Here is a 24,200-nt window from a genome sequence, read left to right on the forward strand (position 1 = left end):
TTAATAACAAACCGAGCTATATTTTATTGCATAGATTGGGCAAGATAATGGAAAATAAATCATTGCGAAGGCAAAACAGTTTTACTAAGCGGATGTTATTAGTTTAATTAGCTGAACTTATAACAATCGCTATACCGATAACGTTTCAGCTTAAAATAATAAAACACTTTACAGTGGAAAGAGTAAAAATCCCAAACTGAAAAAAATGTCTTTAAAAAAAAAAAGGATGTATAACATCCAGTGGAGTTACAGTCCTTCCATTTCCTTTCTGTAGTGCTCTTCAGGTGTCCAGTGTCTCATTGTGTAGGACTTATGCCCAGAAGGCACATGAAGTCGGTGTCTCTGAAAATTATCACTGTTTGCAAACAGACCCAAGATCCAGCTCGAAGAACGTCATGAGAACCCTTGCCTGCTCACTACACTCACAAGAACAGCAGATGTCCTGGTCTAATCCTGGGGTTTCAAAAACATTTTCTTTGCTTTGTTGCCCTTGATATTCCGGTTCTCGTCGTCTTCATTTACCACAGGTTGGGATCGTTTTTTCGTGAATTTTTTCTTGATGGTGCCCACTAAGGATTCATACCTACAGGTGTGGAATCAAAAAAAATACACAAAAAGTAATTAGAAAAGGCAAAACTTCTTTTGGTTAACTAAATTTCCGACAGTTCACAAAGTTATGACTGACTGTGATGCTCTGCAAAGTTCGTCTGCAGGAGGCACTTAGCTTAGTAGATGGAAAACAACAGGGTCCTTGGTACTGTGTAATACCACAACCACATTGCATTTTGCAGTTATGAATTTGCTGCAATTTCCACTTCAAAGATATCACGCAAAGTTGAACAAAAAATGTTTTAATTAAAATGGATGACGTAACTACGCACATTGCTCACGGAATGCAGTGCAGCTGCCATACTGAGCAGCAGTCAATGTGTCACCTACGGATTGCAATAATTACAACTTATGGAAATTTCACCTAAATGAAGTCAGCCCTAACGTACATGTAATTTGTCTTTGGTCTACACCCTAAAAGACAAGAAAACATTCAAATATAATGATAATAATGAGTCATTCATGTTCATGAAAACATTTAGTTTCACACCTATATTCCGGAGTAGAAACTATTTCAGGGATACACTTGGAATTTAGAAGAGTCCCAAACATTTTGTAACTTTCCCGTCTAATCTCCTGTATTTTAGAGGGCCTGCTGGTAGGACATTTAAATAATACAAATGTCGAGAGATTTTTTAAAAAAAAGCAGGGATGCCTAGAATGAAAGAAACAGATCTCGCATTACAGAAGTGTGTACACGAATATTTGGGTTCAGCTGAGTGCAATATGGCATGCTTTACACCAATATTTCACTCTAGCAAATTATAGAATATGGTCTTAATAAAAATGATGTGATGTTGTTCAATGCAAAATAAAGATTAATATCAGTTGATGGTGTATGCTTTCCTTCAAGAATCACGTATCCGAGTGTACTGCAATATCATAGAAGTTAGAATACTAAGATCAAGTTACTTACCTTCAGTAACGTCCTTTCTGGTGATATCTAACCACAGATTCCTCACCTTGTAATTACCCGAGGTGCAAGTCTGGATCTATAGGTTTTTTTCTCAGCATTGCTCCTGTGCACCAATAAGAGGCACTGCGTGGCTCTACATCAACTTCGTCTTGTCCCAGATGTGATGCCGGAGCCGTATATATATATATATATACACACCATTTCTGAGTGCGGACATCAGTTTCTTTCTCGTCTCTGTCCACAAAATTTGACACAGAGCTTAATAAGTGATTAGATGTGACACTGTACAGATCTCAAAAATTGAATCTCTTTATAGATAGAGAAAGAGTCCATTCCATAAATGGGGAAGTCTGAGTGTGATGAGGAATCTCCAGCTAGATAGAGTATTCATCAGAAAAAGAGTATCCATTAGAAAAAGAGTTATCAAAAGTAAGTAACTTGTTCTTTCTAATGAATACTTCAAACTGCAGATTCATCACCTTGTGACTAGATACCAAAGAAGTAACCCCTCCACAAAAAAAAGATGGTGCACCTGTGGTATGACAAACTAGAAAATCCTGCAGGACCGAATGGGCAAGTGACCTTCTCACTGGAAATGGATATCAAGGCCACGGTGCTTTGTGAATGTATGGACTAACACCTATGCCATGGCCTGACAGATGTACAGACTAGGCAACATCACATGCCAAAGCAGTAGCAGCAGTATTGGCTCTGGTCAAATGAGCCGAAGGCCCTCTGGGGGCTGCTCCTTAGCCAATGTGCAGCAGATTTTCATACAGAAGACTATCTACCTTGATGTGGTCTTTTTCTGCACTCTCTAACCGTTCTTTGCCTGAGCGAACCCCATGAGAGCTGATCGTCCTCCTGACTGGCCTTGGTATGAAAGATGTAAGCCCCGACAGCTCTCTTGGGATCCAAGCGATGGAGTCTCTCCTTTTTTGAGGGGAAAGAGGAACAAAAAAATGCCAGAAGGATGATGAATTGTCCAATATGAAAAGGTGTCACAATCTTCAGCGGGAATACAGACCTAGTCCATAACACTACTTTGTGCGGGTGAAAAAGGTGGTGTGTATTCAATGAACAGAGTTTGCAGCTCACTCGCATGAAGAGCTGATAAGAATAACTGTTCTGAGAGTCAGTAGATGTAAAGGATGGCGGTGCACTGGGTCAAATGGGGCTACACATAAAGATAGTAAGAACCAAATTAAGGTTCTACTGTGGCATCATAAAAGTTCTGAGTGCAAACATATGTACCAGGTCTTTAAGAATAAATCACCTATTGAGATGCGTTAACAGAGACAGTTCCAGTAAATGCAGAAATATGGAAAAAGCTGACAAATAACCTTTCGCATTGGCCATGGCAAGTCCTTGCTGGGTTAAAGAAAGCAAACAAAGAAAAACATTCAACAGTTTTGCCTATATTGGGCCTTCATAGCGGAATTACACCTGGGTATAAACCTTTCCCAGTGTCTGGCGTAAACAGTTTTAGTAGGGCACCTGGCCACTAGAATAACCTTCACTTCAGGAGGTAGATTGAAATCTGCCAATTGTTGTCACTCAATATACATGCATAGAGATGTAGACGGTGCAGGCCCAGGTTCAGTAACTTGCCATGCTGCTGCAGCAACCTGATCGAAGGACAGATGCTCATGCCCAGAAGTTCTGAGTACAACTCTCTTTTGGCCCAATCCGGGGTCATTATGTTGCTTTGGGCCAGTTTGTTCCTGATCTTCAAAACTCTGGGCAGAAGAGGTAGTGGCAGAAAGGCATACAAAAGTTCTGTACTGCATTCTAGGAGGAATGCTTCTTCTTGGGAAGTAGAACATGCAAAAGTACTGACATTGTCTATTCCCCATCGCCAAGACTGCACAAAGTCAGGGTTCTCGCCCTTACTGGATGAAGCTCTGCACCACCTCTATATGTACTTGCGATTCCTGGTAAGCTTGGCATCACTGGCTGAGTTTTTCCTTCCTAGTGTTTGAAGATTCTGCCAAGTGCTTCATTACTAGATAGATGCCCTGTCGATTCAGCCAATGCCAGAGGCACAGAGCGCCATAGCACAGGACAAATTACCCCACTCTGCCCAGTTTGTTGCAATACCACGTGGCGGTGACGTTGTCCATGAGAACCTGGACCAGCCTCCCTTTGATGGACAGTAGGTATCTTTAAGGCCAAGCAAATGGCCCACAATCCAACAGGCTGCTGTGGAGGAGAGTCTCTGGCAGCAAACAGAGTTTGCGGATTTCCAAATCTCCCAAATGACCTCCCCAACCCAACAGTGATGCGTCTGTTCCCACCATCTGCTGTGAGTGGGGTAGGGAAAGGGTCTGCCAATGATCCAACTGTGGTCAAACAGTCACTACTGCAAGATTTTTTTCAGTCTTCTCTGAAGCCTGGATGGACTCTGACAATTTTGTTTGGTGAAGAGCCTACGGAGACTTCAGATCCCACTGCCGAGCCTGCATGTGCCACCTGGCGTAACTGACAAGCAGGATGCAGGAGGCCACAAAGCCTCAAGGCCACTCTTACTGAGACCCAGGACCGATGTTGAAACGCCTGGATCATAACTCCAATGCCCTGTACTTGTTGAGCTGGAGGGAAGGCTTGAAACAGCATCTTACCTAGAAAGCCTCCAATCAACAGGAGCTTCTGCGAAGGAGTTAGCTGTCACTTTGGCACACTGATAAAGAACCCTAAAGATTTTAAGAGGTCTGCCGTTGTTTGGAGGTGGTCTATGTCTAACTGTGGCAAGTGTGCATTCAGCATCCAGTCAACAGGGTAGGAGAAGACTGGTATTCCTTACCTCCAAAGGTGTGGTGTAACCACTGCCATCACTTTTGTACACACCTGAAGGGCACTGATGAGACCCAAGTAGAGCACAGAGAACTGAAAATGCTCTTGGCTCTTCCTGAACCACAGATAATGCCTGTGGGACTGCAGGATGGGAATGTGAAAATAAGTGTGTTGCAGGTCCAGGTTAATCATTCGGTCTCCTGGATCCAAGGCAGAATAGAACTGTGAGCATTTTGAATGTGTCCTTTTTGAGGAAGAAATTCAGGGCAAAGATCTAAAATAGGACAAAGATCTCTGTCCTTCTTTGGTACTAGGAAATAGCAGAAGTAACATGCAGTCCCTATTTCTGATGTTGGGACCCTCTCTATGGCTCCTTTGTCCTCCGACAGCCCTCTAAAGCAGGTGGAATATGTAGCACATTCGAAAGGAAAACCAGGGCACATCCTTGCTGGACTATTCTGTCAATGTGATGCCCTGCCAGCTGTCAAGGCAATACCTTATCCTGCCTCTAACAGCAGTCGTGTGCCACAGAGCTAAAACAGTTTGGTAGCAGGAGGCGCCAAGAGCAGATAACATACTTCAATGCATCCTGACCACCTTAAAAGTGCAAGGTTGGCACAGTAATTAGCAGGGAATGACAGAAAGATCTCACTGATCATACCTCATAAAGCATGCAAATATCTTAAGAGGCAGCTGGCATTTACTGAGTGAAGACAGAGGCTGGGTGAGGAAGGGATCGAGTTGGAGTTTACCCTTCTCATAGTCTCCTGGAACACCAAGCTTTCAGGTGTAAGGTATTCCACAGGAAGAGGAGGATCACCAACAACAGGTTTATATCTTCTGGGGACTGGCCCATTTACTGGTGAGCAACCGGAAGGTTTGGCCTAAGTGCTCATTAGTATGTCTGTCAGGGCTTCTTTAAAAAGGGAGAAGTGTTTCTGAGGAAGTCTCCCCAAGTTGCAGGATCTCAGTCAGGGTAATACTTTTAACTGCTACAGGGAGGAGTTGCAGATCTAAAATCTCGGCAGCCCCTCTGATTACCCCGGCTTATTCCTCTGTGGAAGGGTAGTGGAAGAGTTCAACCCAGTGTCCTGGTATGGGGGGAGTTTTGTAAAACACTGGCGCTATGAAGGTCTATAAAAAGACTGTCATCATAATATTAGGATGCATCATCCCAGTCATCTCCAGTATCACTATGTTTACTGTGTTCTGAGGCAAAAGAATGTGAAGACCCCTAGGTAGTGGCAATGTTCCGTCAGAGTCAGAATAAGGTTGGACGGGCCTCGCTAAAGCCTGTTGAAGATGCAACTTGGATCAAGGTTGTGTTTGGCTGGCTTCGGAGTTTGATAGGAAAATAGTTCTTTCCTCCAGCACTGGGGGATTGAGTGTCAGCATCAATGTAGCAGGGGCAGGCATGGATCATGGCACAGGATTCAAAGTCAGGTTTGGTGTTGGCCCAGGAGTTAAGACGGACCCAGAACCGGCCTTTCCATGCCTTTTGATTGCGTTCAGAGAGACAGAGCTTGGCTTTGCAGTCCCAGATCACCTTGGGATTCATTCAGACTATGTCCTCTCAGGACTTGTAGACATGTAAAGACCCTAGGCTCCACAGACATACCAGGTGGAAATCCGTCACAGACATCCGCTTGTGACAAGCCCTGCAAGGTTTAAATTGTTTTCAGAACAATTGTCACAAGGATGAGTAAAAGTTGAGGGGGTGAGCTCTGAATCAACATCTGAAGACACAGAAAGAAAGAAAATTATGTCAATGTGCAGGTATGGTGCATTTATGTGGCTCCAGCATCATTTCCAAGGTGGGATGTAGTCAATGCATAGCTGCGCAACACCACCAGCTGGCACAAGAAAGCACTGCTGAGGAAAATTCCAGGATTGAGTTTGGTGCCTGGCGGTATTCACAATGTAAGGAATCTGCGACTGGAAGTATCCATCAGAACCAAGCTACACCAAGGGACCCTAGTTGAGCCCTCGACTACCAAACATCGAATCAAGACCACTAATAATTATATGGTAGTCATCGTGATGACTCTGTATGACTAGAATCATGGGCTCACCATGCACAGCTCAAAAAGATACTCTGAATTTAAACAAAGACCTCCTAGCGTTATGATGTTATCAGGTTCTAAATGGCTCCGTAGAAATACATCTTGCTGTTTATATTAGGGCAAAGTGCTCTATTTCAGTTGGGTTGCTACACTTTTCATTGAAATGCGTTACCTGCTTCTGAAGGGAGCATCGCAGCAGCCATACGTGTGGTAATGTAGGCTGTTGCACCAAATATCTGTATGAAATTATTCGTTTAATGATTTAATTCCTTTTACTTTTTGCGTCTCCTTTTTACTAATTTCCGTTATTGAGTCCTGCTTACAATCGAGGGTTCTTAACAAATGCATATTTAAAAGAACTGATTCTTTAAGTTATGTACAGGTGAGTAGACCCATCATTTCTATTATAGCAGATAAAAAATGACACAGAATGTGTTGCATCTATTGGATTGCCCAAATAAGCAGCATAACTACATCCCATCAACAGAACTGGTAATTTACTACGGGAATTATGCCTTTTGATACTCGCTAATACAATCAACCCCCCGTGACAACAGGAAGCCCTCTGCAATGTCATTACGCACTAGGCATAGGGAATGGAGGCATGGTTATGAAAGGTGTACAGAGTGTTACGTGGAGTCGCTTGCTTGCCCACATTAGGGTAGTCACCAATTATTTTTGAAGGAAATATATTAAAGGTCTGACAGATTAAATATTAGACCAGATGTTTAGTAAAAGATACACAGCATCCTTTATTGATCGAAACAGTATGGCTTTTGGGTGTCAAAGAGAAGATAGCACTTGTACCGTAAGGGCGAGAAGACTGGGCTCAAAGAAAAAATGCACAACAATGCTACTTTGGGACACAAAGGTTGAACGTACAGTAAATTCAAAGGAGGGTCTTGAGCAGCATTCTTTGGGACTATAGAGAGTAGGTATAGCTACTAGGGGAGTAGTGGTACTTGCTTGCACAGAACCTAGGGCCAGATAAATCATTATTTTGAATAGCAATTACCTAATTACGACTTTCTGTCAATCGCAATCGCTATTTGAATGTAAGAAACTCCAGGAGTTTCGTTTAGCGTTTCGTAATGGTTCGACCATCAAATCGACCTACCTCATTAATATTCATGAGGTAGGTCGCAATTTGCGAGCAATTTGGAAATGCTAAAATCACAGGGATGGTGGCCTGCTGGGCTCAGCAGACCACCATGTCTTGACTGCTTTTAAATAAAGCAGTATTTTTTTTTTTTTTTTTTTTAAATGCAGCACATTTTCCTTAAAGGAAAACGGATACATCAAAAAAAGAAAATGTAAAAGTTTTCTCTTATTTTTTTTAAGAGAAGGCAGTGGTCCCTGGGACCACAGGCTGCTATTAATTTTTTTTTTTGCATGCACTCTCAAAGGGAAAGGGGTTGCGCTTGGGGACCCCTTACTGTTTGCGAATGGGTTACCACCTACTTGAATTAGGTGGTAAGAACCGAATGTTTTGAGACTGCATTTCAGTCACAAAACATTACTAAATACCGGTCCAATTTAGTTTTTGGAAGGGTCGCCCTTGACACACCCCTTCCTTATACTGAATCTGTATGTATTCGCAATTTTAAAGTGCGATTCGGTAACGTTACCGAATCGCAAATTGTAATTCATACATTCCAAAATGTATTTTTGCGGTCCCAAACAGCCCGATCGGGCAGTTTACGAACGCAAAAATGCTTTATTCATATGTCCCCTAGTTCTGTATAAAATTTCTTGCCCCACCACCACATGTGGAAAAGGATGCAGCTTTTCATATCCCCAGTTCTGGTTAAATTAATTCTGACAATTTTTTTTTTTACCATGTGTGTTTTTTAAGTAATTATTTTCTATTTTCATACTAAAGGGAGGCACTATAGATATCCCTTTTATGTATTTGCCTCGTTTTTTGGGACATGCAACGTATTTTCCTGCCCCGGTGCCAGCAACATTTTTAGCCGGTGTCCACCTTAGGCACTTGATGCCAGCTTATAATACAATTTCTTGAGACACCCGGTACCAGAAGAGCACCCGTGAGCAAGTAGGTCAGTCCATGCTATTCTTTACTATTTACTTTATGTTCCTGGCCCAGGGCCCGAGCAGTATTGCTTCTTAGTTACTTGGTAAATTGAGATTCCTAGTTTCACAAACAAGCAAAAAAATTGTCATTCAGAATTTTATGTTTGATTTGTTAGTCTCCCTCAGTATTTTACTCACAGTAATTTAAGTAGAAAATATTGCAATACAAAGGGACAGTTAAAGGAGAACTTCTTTCAGATTGTGGATGTATTTTGAAATGTGTTTTCCTGACTGCAGCTTCTGCTTGGATCTGGGTTTACGATTAAATCACTTTCTGAAGAGTTGTGTGGTGTGAACATCATGGTGGGAAAGACTTTTCTCTTGTAGGCTGTCTAGCAGAAGCCCCACAAAATGAACTGGAAGGCTCAATTGTGGAATACAGACCGATTTGGAGTATGATATAGTAGTTTGCGACCATCATGTTATCCTTAACTGACACTTATTTCAGCAAGTGGGACTCCCTGAAGTCAAAACGTGGCGATGCACGTATATCGGTTTTCTCCAGCTCTCAATCAGCAAAGGTGACACCTAATGCTCCTAACCTGGAGGGGAGTAGGAATACATTACCCATTAAAATATTCAACATGAGCCAATCCTAGAAAATATAACCTAGGACATCTTAGAAAAAGTGTATAACGGTTCTAACCTGGTTACCTTATTAAGTAGTTAGCTGGTAACCCGAAGCACATCAGAGTAAAAGACAAATACAGCAAGCATTTCCTGCTAGGACCCAACAAAATACCATACGTAACAGGAGCAAATGAAGGCTAGCCCTGAGGAATTCATGCTGAATGACAATCAGAGCAAACCACAGGTTGGTCCAATGCGGAGGGCTTAAACAAAGTGCCTAGCTTGAATAGTAAGCAAAACATCTTAGCACTCCCGGCATCAGGTAAATGAGATGCTTCATCATCGAGCAAACAAGACACAGTTCGAGTTCAAAGCACATCACTGCAGTAGATAGGGTTCAAAATATCCCTGACATTAACCATGAGTTTTCAGAATTCTGAATGAAGACACGCAGGGAAAAGGGCTTCATGTAAACAGACTGATTGATAAATATACAAAGAAAAAAAACAAAAGTTACCTTCGGGCCATCTCCTCATCAGATATGTCAGCTTCCATCTTCCCAATTTTGCCGTCTTCTTCTTCGTCAGCGGGGACTGCAGAGTTCATTTGGATCATTAATTTCTGCAATTATAATTACTGACGATTAGGAACTGAACGGGAAAGATAAACGTAATGGTATTCAATAATTTAAGAATAAATGTGTAAACTGACCTCGCAAAGCAGACTTCAAACAATCATTTTCCATTAGAAAAAAATGCAGAGAAGTTGCTAAAACTACAGGAAATAGGAAAGGAGACCATACGCTTCTGTGAAACACACAGCTTCCTAAAAATATTGATCAATAGTGCTTTGAAAATGGTAAAAGAAAAGTAGAGCTATTCCCCAGAAAGACTTTTACATGTATCTTTGAGCGTATTCTCTAATCTGTGGAATTACGGAGAAGACTAGCTTTCTAATTCCCAATGCTACTTTTAACACACTGTGCTGAGGTCTTGGCAGGGGGATTCTCATGAAAATGCCCCAGTGACTATTTAAAGTCATGGTGAAGTTCTGCACAAGGGGCTCACGGGGATTCTTTGTGAGCTGGTGCGTAAACCTAGCTTCCACTGGGTTTCCTGGAGCCTCGGGAATTGACAGAACATGTTCGGTGAACAATATCTGATCCCTTAAGGAAAAGCTTTTGCAAGGTCTGACGAATCTGCTTCAGATAAAAAGGTTTAGATTAAAATTGTTTGTACAGGTGAGATTTCTATCCGACTACAAGGACAGACTGTGCATAAACCATCAGCAAGGAACTGCAGCACTCATTATACATCAAACACTGATTCTGATTACCATTCCACAAATGGAAGCAGTCTGATAGCAGAAATCTGCCTCCATTTATTTTAATCGGGCACCGAAAGGTCACTGTTTTCACAGCTGTGTGCACAAACAGTGCGAGAACAGGAAGTGTGGGCTCTACCTGTACAATCACTGAAGCCAGCTCAGCTCACACTCTATCCCAACCTACTTTTTTAAAACTAGGATTTTTGGACAGGGAACCACTAGCCTGCATACAGTGGTAAATGTTCAGAGGATGTTCAAAGGATAATTATTATGCAAATTTCGTTGGTTGATGTCAAATGGACTGTTAGAGGCGGATTGAAAACAATGGTGGTGTGAAGATGCATGAACTGTAACACTTAATACACATTCTAAAAACAAAATACTGAAATCGAAACACCTTAAAGCATGGTTTAATGTTAAGTGTAATTTTAATGTTCCCTAATAACTGAGCCATGCCTTGAGCCCAGACCATAAACCAAAAATCTAGCTCTTTGCCCTCGCTCCGAGACTAAGTGAGCCACGAGGAGTAAATCTCAGCAGAATGGCAATCCTATGCGGAGTCCTAGCCATGTCCCTAAAGAAACAGTAGAAGTAACCGTTGGCTTTGATACTAGGAGTAGCATCAGAGCTACAACGAACCCAACTGTACATTTCAGGTATTTGTGCTTAAGCATATTGAATCGACCACCACTGTCTCACATATCCTTAAAGTTACTATTATACCATTGTAGATTTCAACCACTACCTAGCAGATAGCTGTGGCATGCGACATATCCCAAATGTAATAATATTTCACCTCAACTTCTGGGTTGAATCCTTTGAAGGACATCCTGCCGTACAACAGGTCTTCACATGGAACAAAACTCCTTTCTTCAACAATAGCGTTCCTATTACCAAAAAAGAAAGTCAGGAATGTAGGAATAAAAAAAAAAAAAAAAAAAAAAAAGGATTGACAACATTTCAAATTCAATGTAGCTATCAATTATTCATCATTTCTGCATTTTCACTCACTCGATGATACAATATTGACGAATCCAAGAAAACTTTGCAATATGCGCATCTGCATTTCCACAGGGAAAAGGAAGAGAAACATGTTACAACTACAAATGTCAAATTAGAGTATGAATCTAAAAAATTAAACCAGAATATGATGGACGCCTAGTGATCAGCGATGCAGTCATGGCTGTATAAGAATTCTAAATACATTTGCAGACTAATAAAGCCACTGACAGCTTAAAGGGTGCCTGTCCCGGGGAACTGACAATCACTAGGCCACAGAATCCCTCATTGTAAAAAGACTCCACTGCTCCCTTAGCGCACCAGGACCCAAGTATCAAGACAGTGCACGAGTGCTCCACAACCACTGACGGACCAGGAACTTGCCTCTATTCCCTTCAGGAGCTGTATCATAACAGTCTGCACACAAGTGAAGGACCACCATTACCAGCAATGGAACCAGCCACCCTCTGCACCCCCACATCCATCATACACACTGCTTGGGCACCACATTCTGCCTCACCTATTGGTAACATGGTCTGCACTAAACTGTATTACCTTCCCAGGAGCTAGTATCTCCCGACTCAGTACTAACGTTTATTCCACTTACTGGATACATGCACATTTCGATTTTCTTCGAGAGAAACTAACCACTGACAACTTCAATAAAGTCAAGCATTCTAGGATCACCCCTGCTCGCCCACACTTCCTTTTGGTTTACAGCACTGTGATTGTAGCCACCGGGAAGTTGAAACGCCATTCCAAAAATGAAGAGAGACAGGTAAGGCGTTAACAAGACAGCTGATGGCCGAAGGTACGGAAGCAGAAAACAAAGACATGCCATTTTCTCAGCACTACACCTCAATGTGTTCAAGCAACAAAAAGGTGGCGTCCGTCTTTGACCAACACAATTGAATCAATGTTCTTTATCTGAGAAGCAGATAAGAGGCTGCAATTAAAATACTTTCATAGACCCTAGACATCAGGAAATGTGCGGCTGCACAACTCCAGGGAGCATCATTTAATGCTTGGACTAGACGACGCCATCGCTAACCCTAGTAAAGGAGCACACCACGGATCACTAGCTGTGGATAATGCTCGAGTTGTCCTGGTAGCGGACACGCCATTTTATTGTGTCCTGTTAGGATGTGTACATTCACTTATTCTACAATGGCTGTGTGCACACACAAACACACAGTCAGTATCACACAATAAAAGCATTACTTGCCAGACTTACATTATTTACCCAAGGTGGTCAACAAAGTTGAGGAATGCATTTGGAGCATTAGCTTAAGCATTCTGTTAGCATTCACTGAATTGAATGAATATAGGTACAATAACAGTTCTGAACATGGACCTATGTTACAGCCCGACAACGCTCAGATTATTGACAGTCACAAAGCAGACCCTCCTGTGCTGAGGAACTATCATCTTACTGGATGTTTAAATAAGGGAGAATCTTTCCGGGTCCCGATGAAATCTCAGGGACTTCTAAGTTATATAGCCACCCTCCTCAGATATACCCTTAGATTCTTGTTAAAAAGAACCAACATATGGGACAACTATATGAGGGGAAGAAGAGAACATTACATGTGTCATGTGGCCCTCACAAGGAGTTGAGTGTACCTTGTAACTAACCTTCTCAGCCTTCAATTTTCCATGAACAAAATATTAAAGACTTTGACTAAGAGGATATAATGACTAACACAAAATATCAGCTATAGAGTCATAATCCAGGTAACAATATCAGAAGACAATGAAATCTTGTCACAGCTGATGTACAGAATAAATGAAAATACTACTTGTTCGAGATAGTTGAGGTGGCAGCCTTTACTTTGTCCTTAGAGGTCCAGAGAGAAGGTGGGCAGTCAAAAGTGACCGGCATTACAACATGAAGTGCTCCTCAACAAGTCGGAAGCTGACCAGCTTGCCTTTCAAAATGGACAATCACTATAAACATCCATTTCCAAGTCAGGTAATTTAAGCATTCAGGCAAATCGGAGATCTATTTCTTTTTCTAATGCAACTTCAAGTTACCATGGGCAAATTGGCATTTGAAAGTAGAGAAACTGAGAACCTTCAGGAGCATGAGCTGTTGCTCTGGAAAGCTGCATAAAATGCACTGGCATAGCAGAGTTTTTTGTTTATTAAGATGCCAATGACTGTTGTGTATGTCCCTTGATATGAAACATCTGTCTCTACTGGAGTGGCTCATTTGAAGCATCTGACTACATACTGCCCAAGGAATTTTACACACACATACTGCCTAGAGGGAGGAAGGTTTTTTTGGAAAACCAAGAAGGGTGTATAGGATATCGCCGCCCTATAATTATATGCCAGCACAAAACATAACACCTGGCCCTACAGATCCTGCCACTAGGTTCACTTGCAGATGCTGCCTTGGGAAACACAAGTTTTACAGTTCTAAGAAGATTAAAGTATTGGAATACAGTGCAAAGGCACACTCACTACAACAAACACATTTTCAGTTCTGTGACATCCTTGCACTTCTTTAGCCTAGTCTCCAATATATTTGCACAAACTGAACTATTCCAAGACCTGGGGCATTCCTGACTGAAAACCTCCAACGGCACGCAAAGGCTGCAATTACTTAATCTAGGAAGGAAGTAGCTATAAACCAGCTTTTATTTTCATAAATAAAAAAAGTGTAAGAGGAACTCCCAGAGGTGCAAAGATGAAAGAAAATTAGACCCACAGACTGCCGATTTCGTTTAAATTACAGAACAAATGCTTATGAAAATCTGCTCACTCTTTTTCCTTTAGTTCAGGCAAATCCAAGTACCAGTGCTCATCACAAATTATTTTCTTTTCATCTTCTTCCAACTGTTTCCTCGTCTCTGGATCCAAGCCTCGCTGCATAAACTGAGGGATAAAAACAAATAAAGCAAATTAATTATAATTTTTAATACACTTGGGGTTTGTAGCAAATTTGTCAGAATGCTGTCAGTATGTGTGTTATTGGCATTGCACAGCGACAGATTTAAGATAAATGAACAATCCACTTTGTTTTAGTTTTTGCTCTGAACTTTCATGTTCTTTTACTTGACAATGCCGCTGGATGGACATAGTAGACACATTTGCTCACAGGCATCTTTTCCTTCCGGCTCATTAAATTTGTCTAATTTCGAGGGTAAGAGAAGATTGTAAGCAATAAACACAGCAGAGGGGTAATATACCCCCAAGTTAGTGCACTGGATCCCAATTTTTTTTAGCCGTGACTCCCTTGACCTATTGGCTGCTGGCCATGGGCGGGTGGGGGGAGTGTAAGCCTGGCCTCTGGAGTACTTCCATTTTGTATTAACGTTAGCAGTTCACAGGTGACTAGTGTGTCACCAGTCGGATGTAAAAAGGAACTTAAGAGGTGGCTTCTATAAAGCCACTGCAGGATGTTATGTATGACAAAGATTTATGGTGATTAGCGCGAAAAAAGATCTGACTGCATCTATTTATGTTTACAATTATACTGCAATGGTAAAAGAGGGTGAAATCGTTCCCTAAAAATAGATACTTTTGTTTATTTTACTTCTTTTCTCACTTTTACCCATGCAATTTCAGTTTGTTTACTTTATTTTGAATAGTGGGGATAAAGATAAAAAAACATCAGATTCTGGACAAAATAAACACGTTGCAGTTTCACTGGACACCGAGAGAAATAAACAAAAACAAATCAGTACTCGGAAACCATTTGACATCAAATGAGCACGCTGGTCAGAAAGCAGGGGCCATTTCACAGCATGGGAACATCACAAATATTAGTGAATATTTCACTGGAAAAAACACATTTTTTTAGATTGACATCAGGAATATGACAACTCGTCAGATTGCGGCGAGGCGTGTGTGGAAAGAACTGAGAGAAGAATGTGGATTGTCTGCAGTAGTTCAAAAACTGTGTGCTGCTCGTGGACCCCTGGCTAGTTTTCATTGTGCATCGGGGTGTCGCAGCATACAGACTGGGACCCGCTGTATTAATGGTTCTTTTTTTGCACAATGTAATCCAAACATGGTGCTGTTTTGACAGCATAAATAGCCGCACGCATTACTTACAGGAAAAGGTGTTTGGGAAAAAAAAAAATATGACCAAGTGCTAACAGTGCCTAATGCTTATACGTGTGTGTAGTTTTATATAGAGAAAGTCTAGCAATAAAGGAAGGGAGTACACTTCTCAGAACAGACGGGAGATAGGGACAGGAAGTGGAGAGGTTATGGAGAGAGGGTATGGAATGGGCAGGGTGAGAGAAAAGCTATAGAGGGCAACAAGTGTAGAGGCAGTGTGATTCAGAAATAGCTCATGAGGTTAAGGACAGCCAGGAGGTTATGCAGAGAGGAGGCGTTTGTAGACTAGATCCTGGAGTTTGTTCCCAAAATACAGGAAAGATGGAGATTTGCCCACTGGACTAAGATCTTGATTGGATATGGCTAGACACGGGCCTTAGTGGAGGCCATCTCCCACGAAGCAAAACCCGGACTGGGCAGGGGTAATGAGACAGATAGAGGAAGGCAGGAAAGTTACTCGACAGTGGAGTGAGACACTGGGTTCACCACAGTCGTAAATTTGCCCATAGGAATTTGGACTTGGGGGCGGAGGGTATTTAGCCACAGGCACCTGGCTACAGCATTCCAAACACAACCATCCTGGGCTCAAGGCTGTTTGACATGCTGTTCAGCTGGTGCTAATCTACCCACCCCAAAAGGATTGCCATCTACACCACAGGCTAACTCTCAACACTGTTATCAGGTATGCAGCTGGAGCTAATCCCTTAGATTGGACCAGAGAGAAGAGTACACCCACTATGCTCTCGAGTATAGTCTTAGGAACTTCTAGAATCACATTCACTGGTTATACCTTCACCTGAAGTAGTCACAGGGGAACAGGTTTGTGCGGTTTGCAAATTATAGATACCCAGGTTTTAAGAAATACCCTTATTATACCGTACGCACTAAATCTGGAGTCATTAAATCTCAGGTAAGGTTTGTTACATTTACAACAGGAGTCACTGTGTCATTTGGCACTACTTTACAGGTAGGTACTGTTATGAATTACATTTCAAAACAATTTTTTTTTGTTCTGTCTTTTTCCTAGAATATATATATTTTTGACCAGTGGGTGGTCTGTTTGTATAATAGAGCATTAAGCCACTGATCTGTTGAGTGCCTTTTCCACCTACCGACACACACACTATTACTCAACATATGTTAAAAGGGTGAGAAGTTTACTCTCTGAAAACAATCTAATAGAAATGACATTTAATTTAACAAACCTGTGATAATGTTGGCAAGTATCCTGAATTATAATTCCTTTCTAAGCTTAACCATAAATTCCAGCATCATGTCAAGTTTCCACATGAAACAATCTTTGTTAACGTGATCATCTCCCTCTGGAGTATGCAAGGTTTTTCACCACCAAAGTTCTGCAATGTTTCAAATTTTCAGGCTTTGGAAAACGTTTAAATGTTCCTAGTCTGCCTTCACCTAACCAAATTTTATTCTTTAATTACAACATCATATCACTTTCATCACATAAGGAAGTGGCTTTTACTGTATTCAATTGATCGCGAGCTGCAACTGCTGTGCGAGCATCCAGAAAAGTACAAAGTTACCAACCCCTACTTCAGCAAAACAAATTCAAAAGATCTGACAGCCCACGGACAACAAGCCTACTTCATCTCTTATGCGGACACCTTCCCGAAGATCCATGCAATGGCCAACTTTCAAAGCACTATATCTCGCTAATCTAGCCAACATTCTCTACTCCCTCAAAGACACTTTTTATGAACATTATATCTTACCCCCCCATCCTTCGTCAAAGCTCTCTCTCGGGGTGCTTCTATTCACCACTGTCAAAGCGTCCCTCACTCAAGGCATCTTCCCAAATGCTGTCCAGACTGGTCAGATCCTCTGAATCCTAAAAAAAATACAGTATACCCTGATGACCTTGCCAATTACTGGCCAAGTAATCACCTACCATTCATCACAAGATTACTGAAAAAGCAGTATGTGCTTAAGTCAAGGATCACATTAATGCTAACCAATCTCCAATAGGAATACAAGCTTGGCTATAGATCAAGCTGGGGTATGGAGACTATCTCAGACATCTTAGACAAAGCCCGACTGACCACAAATGATGATCCATGCCTCCTCATATTGCTGGACCTCTCCGCTGTCTTTGATACAGTCAACCGTTCCACCCTTATGTGCACTTGAAGTGATTTACTGGCAATGTCCTTCACTGGTTGCCCTCTTACCTTTCCAACCAACACCAGTTTGTTCCTAAGGTCACGTCCAGGTCCAAAGAGATCCCTATCACCTGCTGAACCCCCCCAGGGTTCCATATGGTCTCCAGTTGTCTTCAACCTCTACATTGAGCATCTGGGTGCTGATGACACACAACCCTACCCCAACGTCTTCTCTGCTATAGACTTTTAACACCTCAAACACTGCCTGCACATCATCCAGAACTGGAGGTTCAGCTCCTACATGAAGCTCAGCCCAACCAGAATACCTGTTATTTGCAAGAACAAAAACAAAAAACAGCACAAAAGTGGCTCAGTGACTTGAACCTTGACAGCTTCAAACCCAGACTTTTCCTGAATTACAATTCACTTGGATTCACTCTGGACACCAACCACACCTCACCCTCAAGGAACACACTACCAGAATAACAAAGATTGCTTAGTACCATGTGTTTTTATTTTTTTTAATGGGAAAAGGTTTCAATCAGAAAGCAACTTCAAAAATGCCGCTTAAGCCCTCATAATTTTGCATCTGGATTGTGGCAATGCCATACTTTATGGCCTCACACTTGCACCAATTAAGAGCAAGTTACACTCTGCAGCAGGTTTCATGCAAGGCCTGAAGAAATATGATCACATTACCCCCCATCCTGTTGGAACTCTATTGGCTTACCTTGCCCACCTCCTTCATTCTCAAAAGCAGCTGCGTTGTTCACAATGCAATAACAACCAGCACCTCAACTTATCTTGCAGACAAGCTCACCATCTCTTGTGGTAGCAGCCCATTTCCATGTATGCATCCAGAAACTGGAACACCAACCCTGCACCTACCAGTAAAGTCACAAAGTGGATTCACTTTAGTAAGATTCTGAAAGCACGCCTATTTAAAGAGCACTACCTCACAATGCAGTTAAAAAACCAAGTACCTCTCCTATCACTTGTTGATGTTATGTTGGTCATTGACCCGGAAGAGTGCTGGGCTGTCTCTTTGCTAGGTCTGTGCCATAAAAATACGAAACACGTATATTCATCTCTGAATGGGATTTATTATATATATATATATATATATATATATATACAAAAAAAAAAAAACACCAAGCATGTGCATATGTGCGGGCAGCAATGTACAGTTTGGAGGGGGAGGAAGTGGGAACTTAAGGAAGCAGGTGGAGTGGGAACAGCATGGGGGAGAAAAGAAAAGCCCCACACATGCACTGCAGAGCAAGGTCTGGCATCAGCAGTGGAAGGATACCTTACCAAAACACACGGACCAAAATGATTGTGGGTAGGACAAACATAGGAAAAGGGAAGAAAGCCATTGAATAAGGAGGGATGTCAACTAGACAACAAAGTCACCCAACCACAAGCAGGGGGCTGACCAAAAGCCCTATCTAAGTATATGTATTGCATTGGAAAGGACATGTCTCCAAAAGACAACTAAAGCTGTGTCTTGCATAGCCCTAAAGAGAGATGGAAACTTTAGGCATTCATACTGCACCATGGAACATCATAAAGTGTATATGGGATAAATCTGAGTCTTCACTCAACTTGACTCCGCCAGTGAGACCTTGGAGACAGTGACACAAAAGAAACTTACAAATGTGGTGGACTGAAGCCTCCCTCTATTTGAGATCATGTCAACAGCAACACTAACGTCTATCACAATGACAGCAGCTACATCATCTTTGTCTGGGATTTGTCTAAGATCCTCTTATATAGCAAGAAAGGCAAACTTATGGGATATAAGTTGCTCTTGTCGCTATATCAGAAGATCTTAGACCCATTCCAAGTCAGGATTGGAGGACTGTGCTTACAAGTTCCTTTAGTACTCCAAAGCAGCAAACTCCCATGAGGTGCAGTAGAAATGCTACACAACTCATGTCAAAATAGCCAATCATCTTTCACGGTGCACAGTTCACACAGTGTCATCATCATATCGAATGCATGCTCTTTCTTGATTCGCATTCAAGATAAGTGCTGTCTGCTCCATCTTGTTTGTTGTCCAAAGTTGTATCCCATCTGGGTGCTAATTACAGGTTTTGTAATTCTAGAACATAGCTTATCCGTTGATTGGCATTGCTATCTTTTGATTGTGTTGCCTTTGGTGTGACTGTGGTTCTGAGACTTCAGAGCCTGTTTGAACCATTCTGGTGACAGACACTGGACCTCATCAATCCTGTGTGCCAGTTTTTTTTCTGCCTGTGTTAAGGAGCAGGTATGAGCAACTGGGAGTGGTTTTACCAGCTAATGAAATGATAGAACCTCAGAGGTGGACCAATTTCAGCCTCAAGCACAGTCCTGTTTCTATTACTTAGGTGAGGATTCACAAGCATGACTGCTACATCTTGACCATAATGCATCACGCCTCCCATGCCCTCAGCATTCGATTATGAAAGATGTCAGAGGTGTTACCTATTTTGCAAGAATATATAATATGGGCTTAGCCAATAGAAGCTTTTCGTCACATGGTTTTCCCTTCATCCTTTCGTGAAAAGCATATTTGCCCAGGGCCAGCTACCCTGCATTGCCACTGTGGCCAGTTGTGTCCATTGGAGAATGATGGACCTCTTGCACTCAAAAGGTGTGCAGTTTATTTAAAATTTATTTACTTTTGTAGAGCACAAACATGATGTGACAGACATGAGACCGTCTTGCATATGAACAGTTACAACTGCATACTAACAGTTTACATTAGAATTGTTTCAAAGTTAAAACAACATAGTTAACATTTTCCTGGCTAAATGTTAAGGTAAACATTACAAAAATGAACCAGTAAAATAGGGCTGAGGTAAATGGATGGAATTTGTAATAGTTCTCTATCGCCCAGTCTGGATGACTGTCTGACACTCACCTATTGTAGTAAGTATAGGCTGTAGGACATTTTTCCTTCCAACGTGGTGGCTGTCATTCAGAGTAGGACTGCATTGTATTGGTATTTTTCAAGTAGCCATAGATGCTGAGATTATGTAACCGGATATTATGGCCTTTGGAAATTCACAAACGAAGAAAGGGGGTGGAATGTAGGTACCCTGTTTTTGGCCCAGAACCATGACCACTGATACGCCTGTGGCTCTCTGCTGCAAGCAGAAGAGTCCAACAGGCAGCAGACACCTCAGGTGGAGGCCCAGAAGGGCCTCACACTGCTCCTCCAAAAGGTGGTAATTCTCAAAGCTCCAGCAGCCAATAGTCCAAGCTGGGCTGCTCCCACTTAGCTCCAGTTCCATTCACTCCCTCAGCAGGCCATCGACCCACATAAGACACAGCAACCCTTCCTGTCAGTATGGTGAGTAATCATCTATCACTATGGAAGTTATGTGTCAATATAAACAGAACAGATGGTCCACAAAAACACTTAGTATCCCAGATCATCCTTCCCTATTTCAGTTTTCTCCAATTTCAGTGAAGTATTCAGGTACAAAAATTAACTGTGCTCCCATATAGCCTGTCATAGATCCCATGGTCCTTTTTGAAGCTGATGAAACTGGTGACTGACTTTTTGCAGACAAAAGGTGTGAGCATGATAATTTATCTGGACAACATGATTCTCATGTACCATGCCTAACCGAACTGCGTCTTCACCTCCAATGAACAGTAGCTCTCCTACGGAACTAGGTTTCATGATCACGAGAAGACAACAGTCCGGAACCTCTTGAAGGCAAGTTGAGTTACTGGAGTTCTGCATAGACTGCGTGACAGCAAAACCCCAATTGCTAGAATAGCATATAAATACGATAAAGAAGGCACTGAAGAGGGTCCTTATTAGGGACCAGACCTCCATATGACTTGTGGCATGGATTGTACACATTCTTGTCTTGGTGAGAAAAGCTATCTTTCCAGACCCTCTCCATTAAAGTGGCCTGCAAAGGGACTGAGGATCCTACACCTCCAGAGGGGCCTTTTATTGAGTAGATTCAATACAAAAGTGGCCAATGATTTGATAATGAGTGCCATAATTTCCTGTATCATAAAGTGTAAACTAGTTTTGGGATCTGCTCAGAAAACAGATTTATGCAAAAAGTTTCTGTTAGACCTGTCATCCTTAGGGTGGTCTCACACAAACATTTTGCCTGCTTACGGACTCTTTTTGCAGTATGTTTTTGTTGGCCTTTGGACTCTGGGCTTGTGCAACTACTGACCAGTGCTTAAGTGCAAGTGCTTCTTCTCCCCTAAACATGGTAATACTGATGTATAAACAATTGGCATATCTAAGTCGTGTGCAAGTCCCTTGTAAAATTGTATACCATATACCCAGGGTAAGCTAATTAAATGCTACTAGTGAGCCTGCAGCACAAGTAGCCTATAAAAACCAGTCACAGGCCTGCCATTGCAAGGCATGTGTGTGCAGTGTACTATCACTTTGACTTGGCACATAAAACTACTTGCCAAGCCTTAAACTACCCTTTTATTGCAAGTAAGTCATCCCTTATGTAGGCCTAGACAGCTCTAAGGGCAGGATAATGTGCAAGTAGAAGGTAGGACGTGTACATTTAAGTTTTGAATGTCCTGGCAGCGATAAACAGCCAATTTTGTTTCACTACTTAGAGGCCTACTCTTACCATAGGCTAGCATTGGGAATTCCTTAGTATGCAAATAAGCTGTCATTCCTGATTTGAAAAGGGTAGCTGAATCATGTTTCATATCTTTGGAAGGGTAATGATAAATCTTCTTTAATTGTAAAGCTGGATTTCATATTACTGTTTTAGAAATGCCACTTTTAGAAAGTGGGCATTTCCGTGCTCTTCCTGCTCTATGTGCCTTGCGGACTGTCTCCAATACATGTCTGAAGCGGGTGACAGCTACACTTTGTGCAGTCCCTCTAGGGAGCCACAAACACAGGAAGGGTGGATGTGACAGGGAACTCATCTGCACTCATCTGTATTCTGATAGCTCTTCCTGGGCAGGAGGAGGGAGGGGTAGCTAACACACCTGAATAGTTAGTTCATGTTCCACAAAAAAAGGTTTATCACCCCATACTGATAGTCTGGAGCCAGGGCTAGGAGGAAGGGATCTGTGCACTTCAAAGACCCTTCTTTGATGTCACCCCCATTTCAAAGGCACAACTGGATACAAGTAGTAGACCTCTGACCCTACCAAATAGTACACTACTGGACGTGTGAAGAACTCTGCCAGGAGTAATGACTGCTGTGCTACAAGGATTGCCACTCTGCTGGACTGCTGCCCTTGAAGAATTGCTTTTTACTTTGCTAACCTGCCCTGCTTCCTGCTGATCTCTGCCCTCCTAAAGACAAGGACTGGACCCATCTCACTTGAGTCCAGAGTGACTCCTGTTTTGAAGTCTCAGGGCCATTGAAGACTTGTCAACCCTGCCTCGGCTGCTGGACTCTGCCAACTGTGCGTCTTGCCCTGCCCAATCAAGTCCTGAGCCTTGAAAGTGGTTTTTGCAGCTGTTTCTAAACAAATATTGAGGCACTGCCTGTGTTGCACTGATCGGAACCACCACATCCTTCCTGAATGCAGACGCATCTTTCCTACTGCTGAGGACAAGGACTTTGCATCGCTCACTGTGCGGGTCACGATAGACGCATCACTATCAGTCCCGGCGCATTGCCTTCACATCGCTGGTTGCATGGCTGGACAATGACCTTCACCGCAAGGGGGCTGAAGCCGCACTTCAAAGATACGGTCTCAACGACGACGCATCCCATGGCTGCATAGTTCCGACCTGTTGAATCACCTTCACATCGCCTCCTCGACGTCAAGGCAATCCTCTATCATGTTACTTTTTTAGTGGGCCCCAGGTGGGTCCTGTAGCTGGCCTGCCAAGCTATCGCGGTCAGACTGATCTTTAGGTAACATCTGAGCGCTATTGACTTCTAAGCCCTATTTTTTAAATGTATTCTTTAAAAATTCATAACTCGACATCTACTTATTGGAGATTTGTTGTGCTGGTCTTGTTTTACTCATTAAAAATATAATATATTTTTGTGATGTTTTCATTATGTTACTCAGAGTGTTTGCTACACAAATACTTTACACATCGCCTCTTTAAATAAGCTGGGCCGTTCTGTGCCAAGCTACAAGAGGGTGACCACTGGCTATCTGTAAACGTGTATCTAGCTTACCCTCACTAGGTGGTTCCTGCTTGTACAGGGTGCATGCCCTGACAACCAGAAACCCAAGTTCTAACAGTTTTCCACTGCAGGTGAAAGGAGGGAAAAATATACAATGTATTAATGAAACAAAACATGACTTACGTCTTCCCAAGAAGGCATGTGCGATGAAAGAAGGCCTTGTTGGCGGTCAAAACACTGGACTCTATCTCTGTATGCATATCGCTACCTTTACCAATGAACTGCCAAGTATAACGTGTATAATCGCTAGTATCCCATGTTCCACCTTCGCCACCCTCTACATAATGCGATCTACTCACTTTCATCCGCAGCAGATTCTTGGAGAGCTTCCCTGTCACTTCCGCAGCCATGTTAAAATATGCCACCAAAAACCAGACTTCACAATATCTGATCCAAATCACCGGAAAAATCCACGCCGATGCAGCACAGTGACCACATGTGCGCTACTTAAAAACCGTCTATGAAGCCAGCCTCACGTCTATCATCCATA

General features: G+C 42.3%; 1 protein-coding gene across 1 annotated transcript; it reads right to left on the minus strand.

The window, feature by feature from the left end:
- On the minus strand, nucleotides 1–24,200 carry MPHOSPH6 (M-phase phosphoprotein 6). Its single transcript, XM_069217280.1, has 5 exons — nucleotides 24,010–24,200; nucleotides 14,138–14,250; nucleotides 11,168–11,258; nucleotides 9,563–9,666; nucleotides 1–583 (listed from the first exon to the last, which is right to left on the minus strand). Exons 1-5 carry the CDS (start codon nucleotides 24,058–24,060, stop codon nucleotides 448–450), a joined length of 495 nt encoding a protein of 164 aa, XP_069073381.1. The 5' UTR covers nucleotides 24,061–24,200; the 3' UTR covers nucleotides 1–447.

The sequence above is a fragment of the Pleurodeles waltl genome, chromosome 12 (genome assembly GCF_031143425.1).
Source record: "Pleurodeles waltl isolate 20211129_DDA chromosome 12, aPleWal1.hap1.20221129, whole genome shotgun sequence".
Classification (NCBI taxonomy): Eukaryota; Metazoa; Chordata; class Amphibia; order Caudata; family Salamandridae; genus Pleurodeles; species Pleurodeles waltl.

Bases quoted from the DNA above. Each gene is read 5' to 3' on its own strand.
- MPHOSPH6 (XM_069217280.1), bottom strand. From the start codon at position 24,060: ATGGCTGCGGAAGTGACAGGGAAGCTCTCCAAGAATCTGCTGCGGATG. The intron at 11,259-14,137 runs GTGAGCAGATTT...TTTTGGTAATAG, and splicing joins CCTGAACTAAAGGAAAAAGA to GAACGCTATTGTTGAAGAAA. The intron at 584-9,562 runs GTAACTTTTGTT...CCACACCTGTAG, and splicing joins GATGAGGAGATGGCCCGAAG to GTATGAATCCTTAGTGGGCA.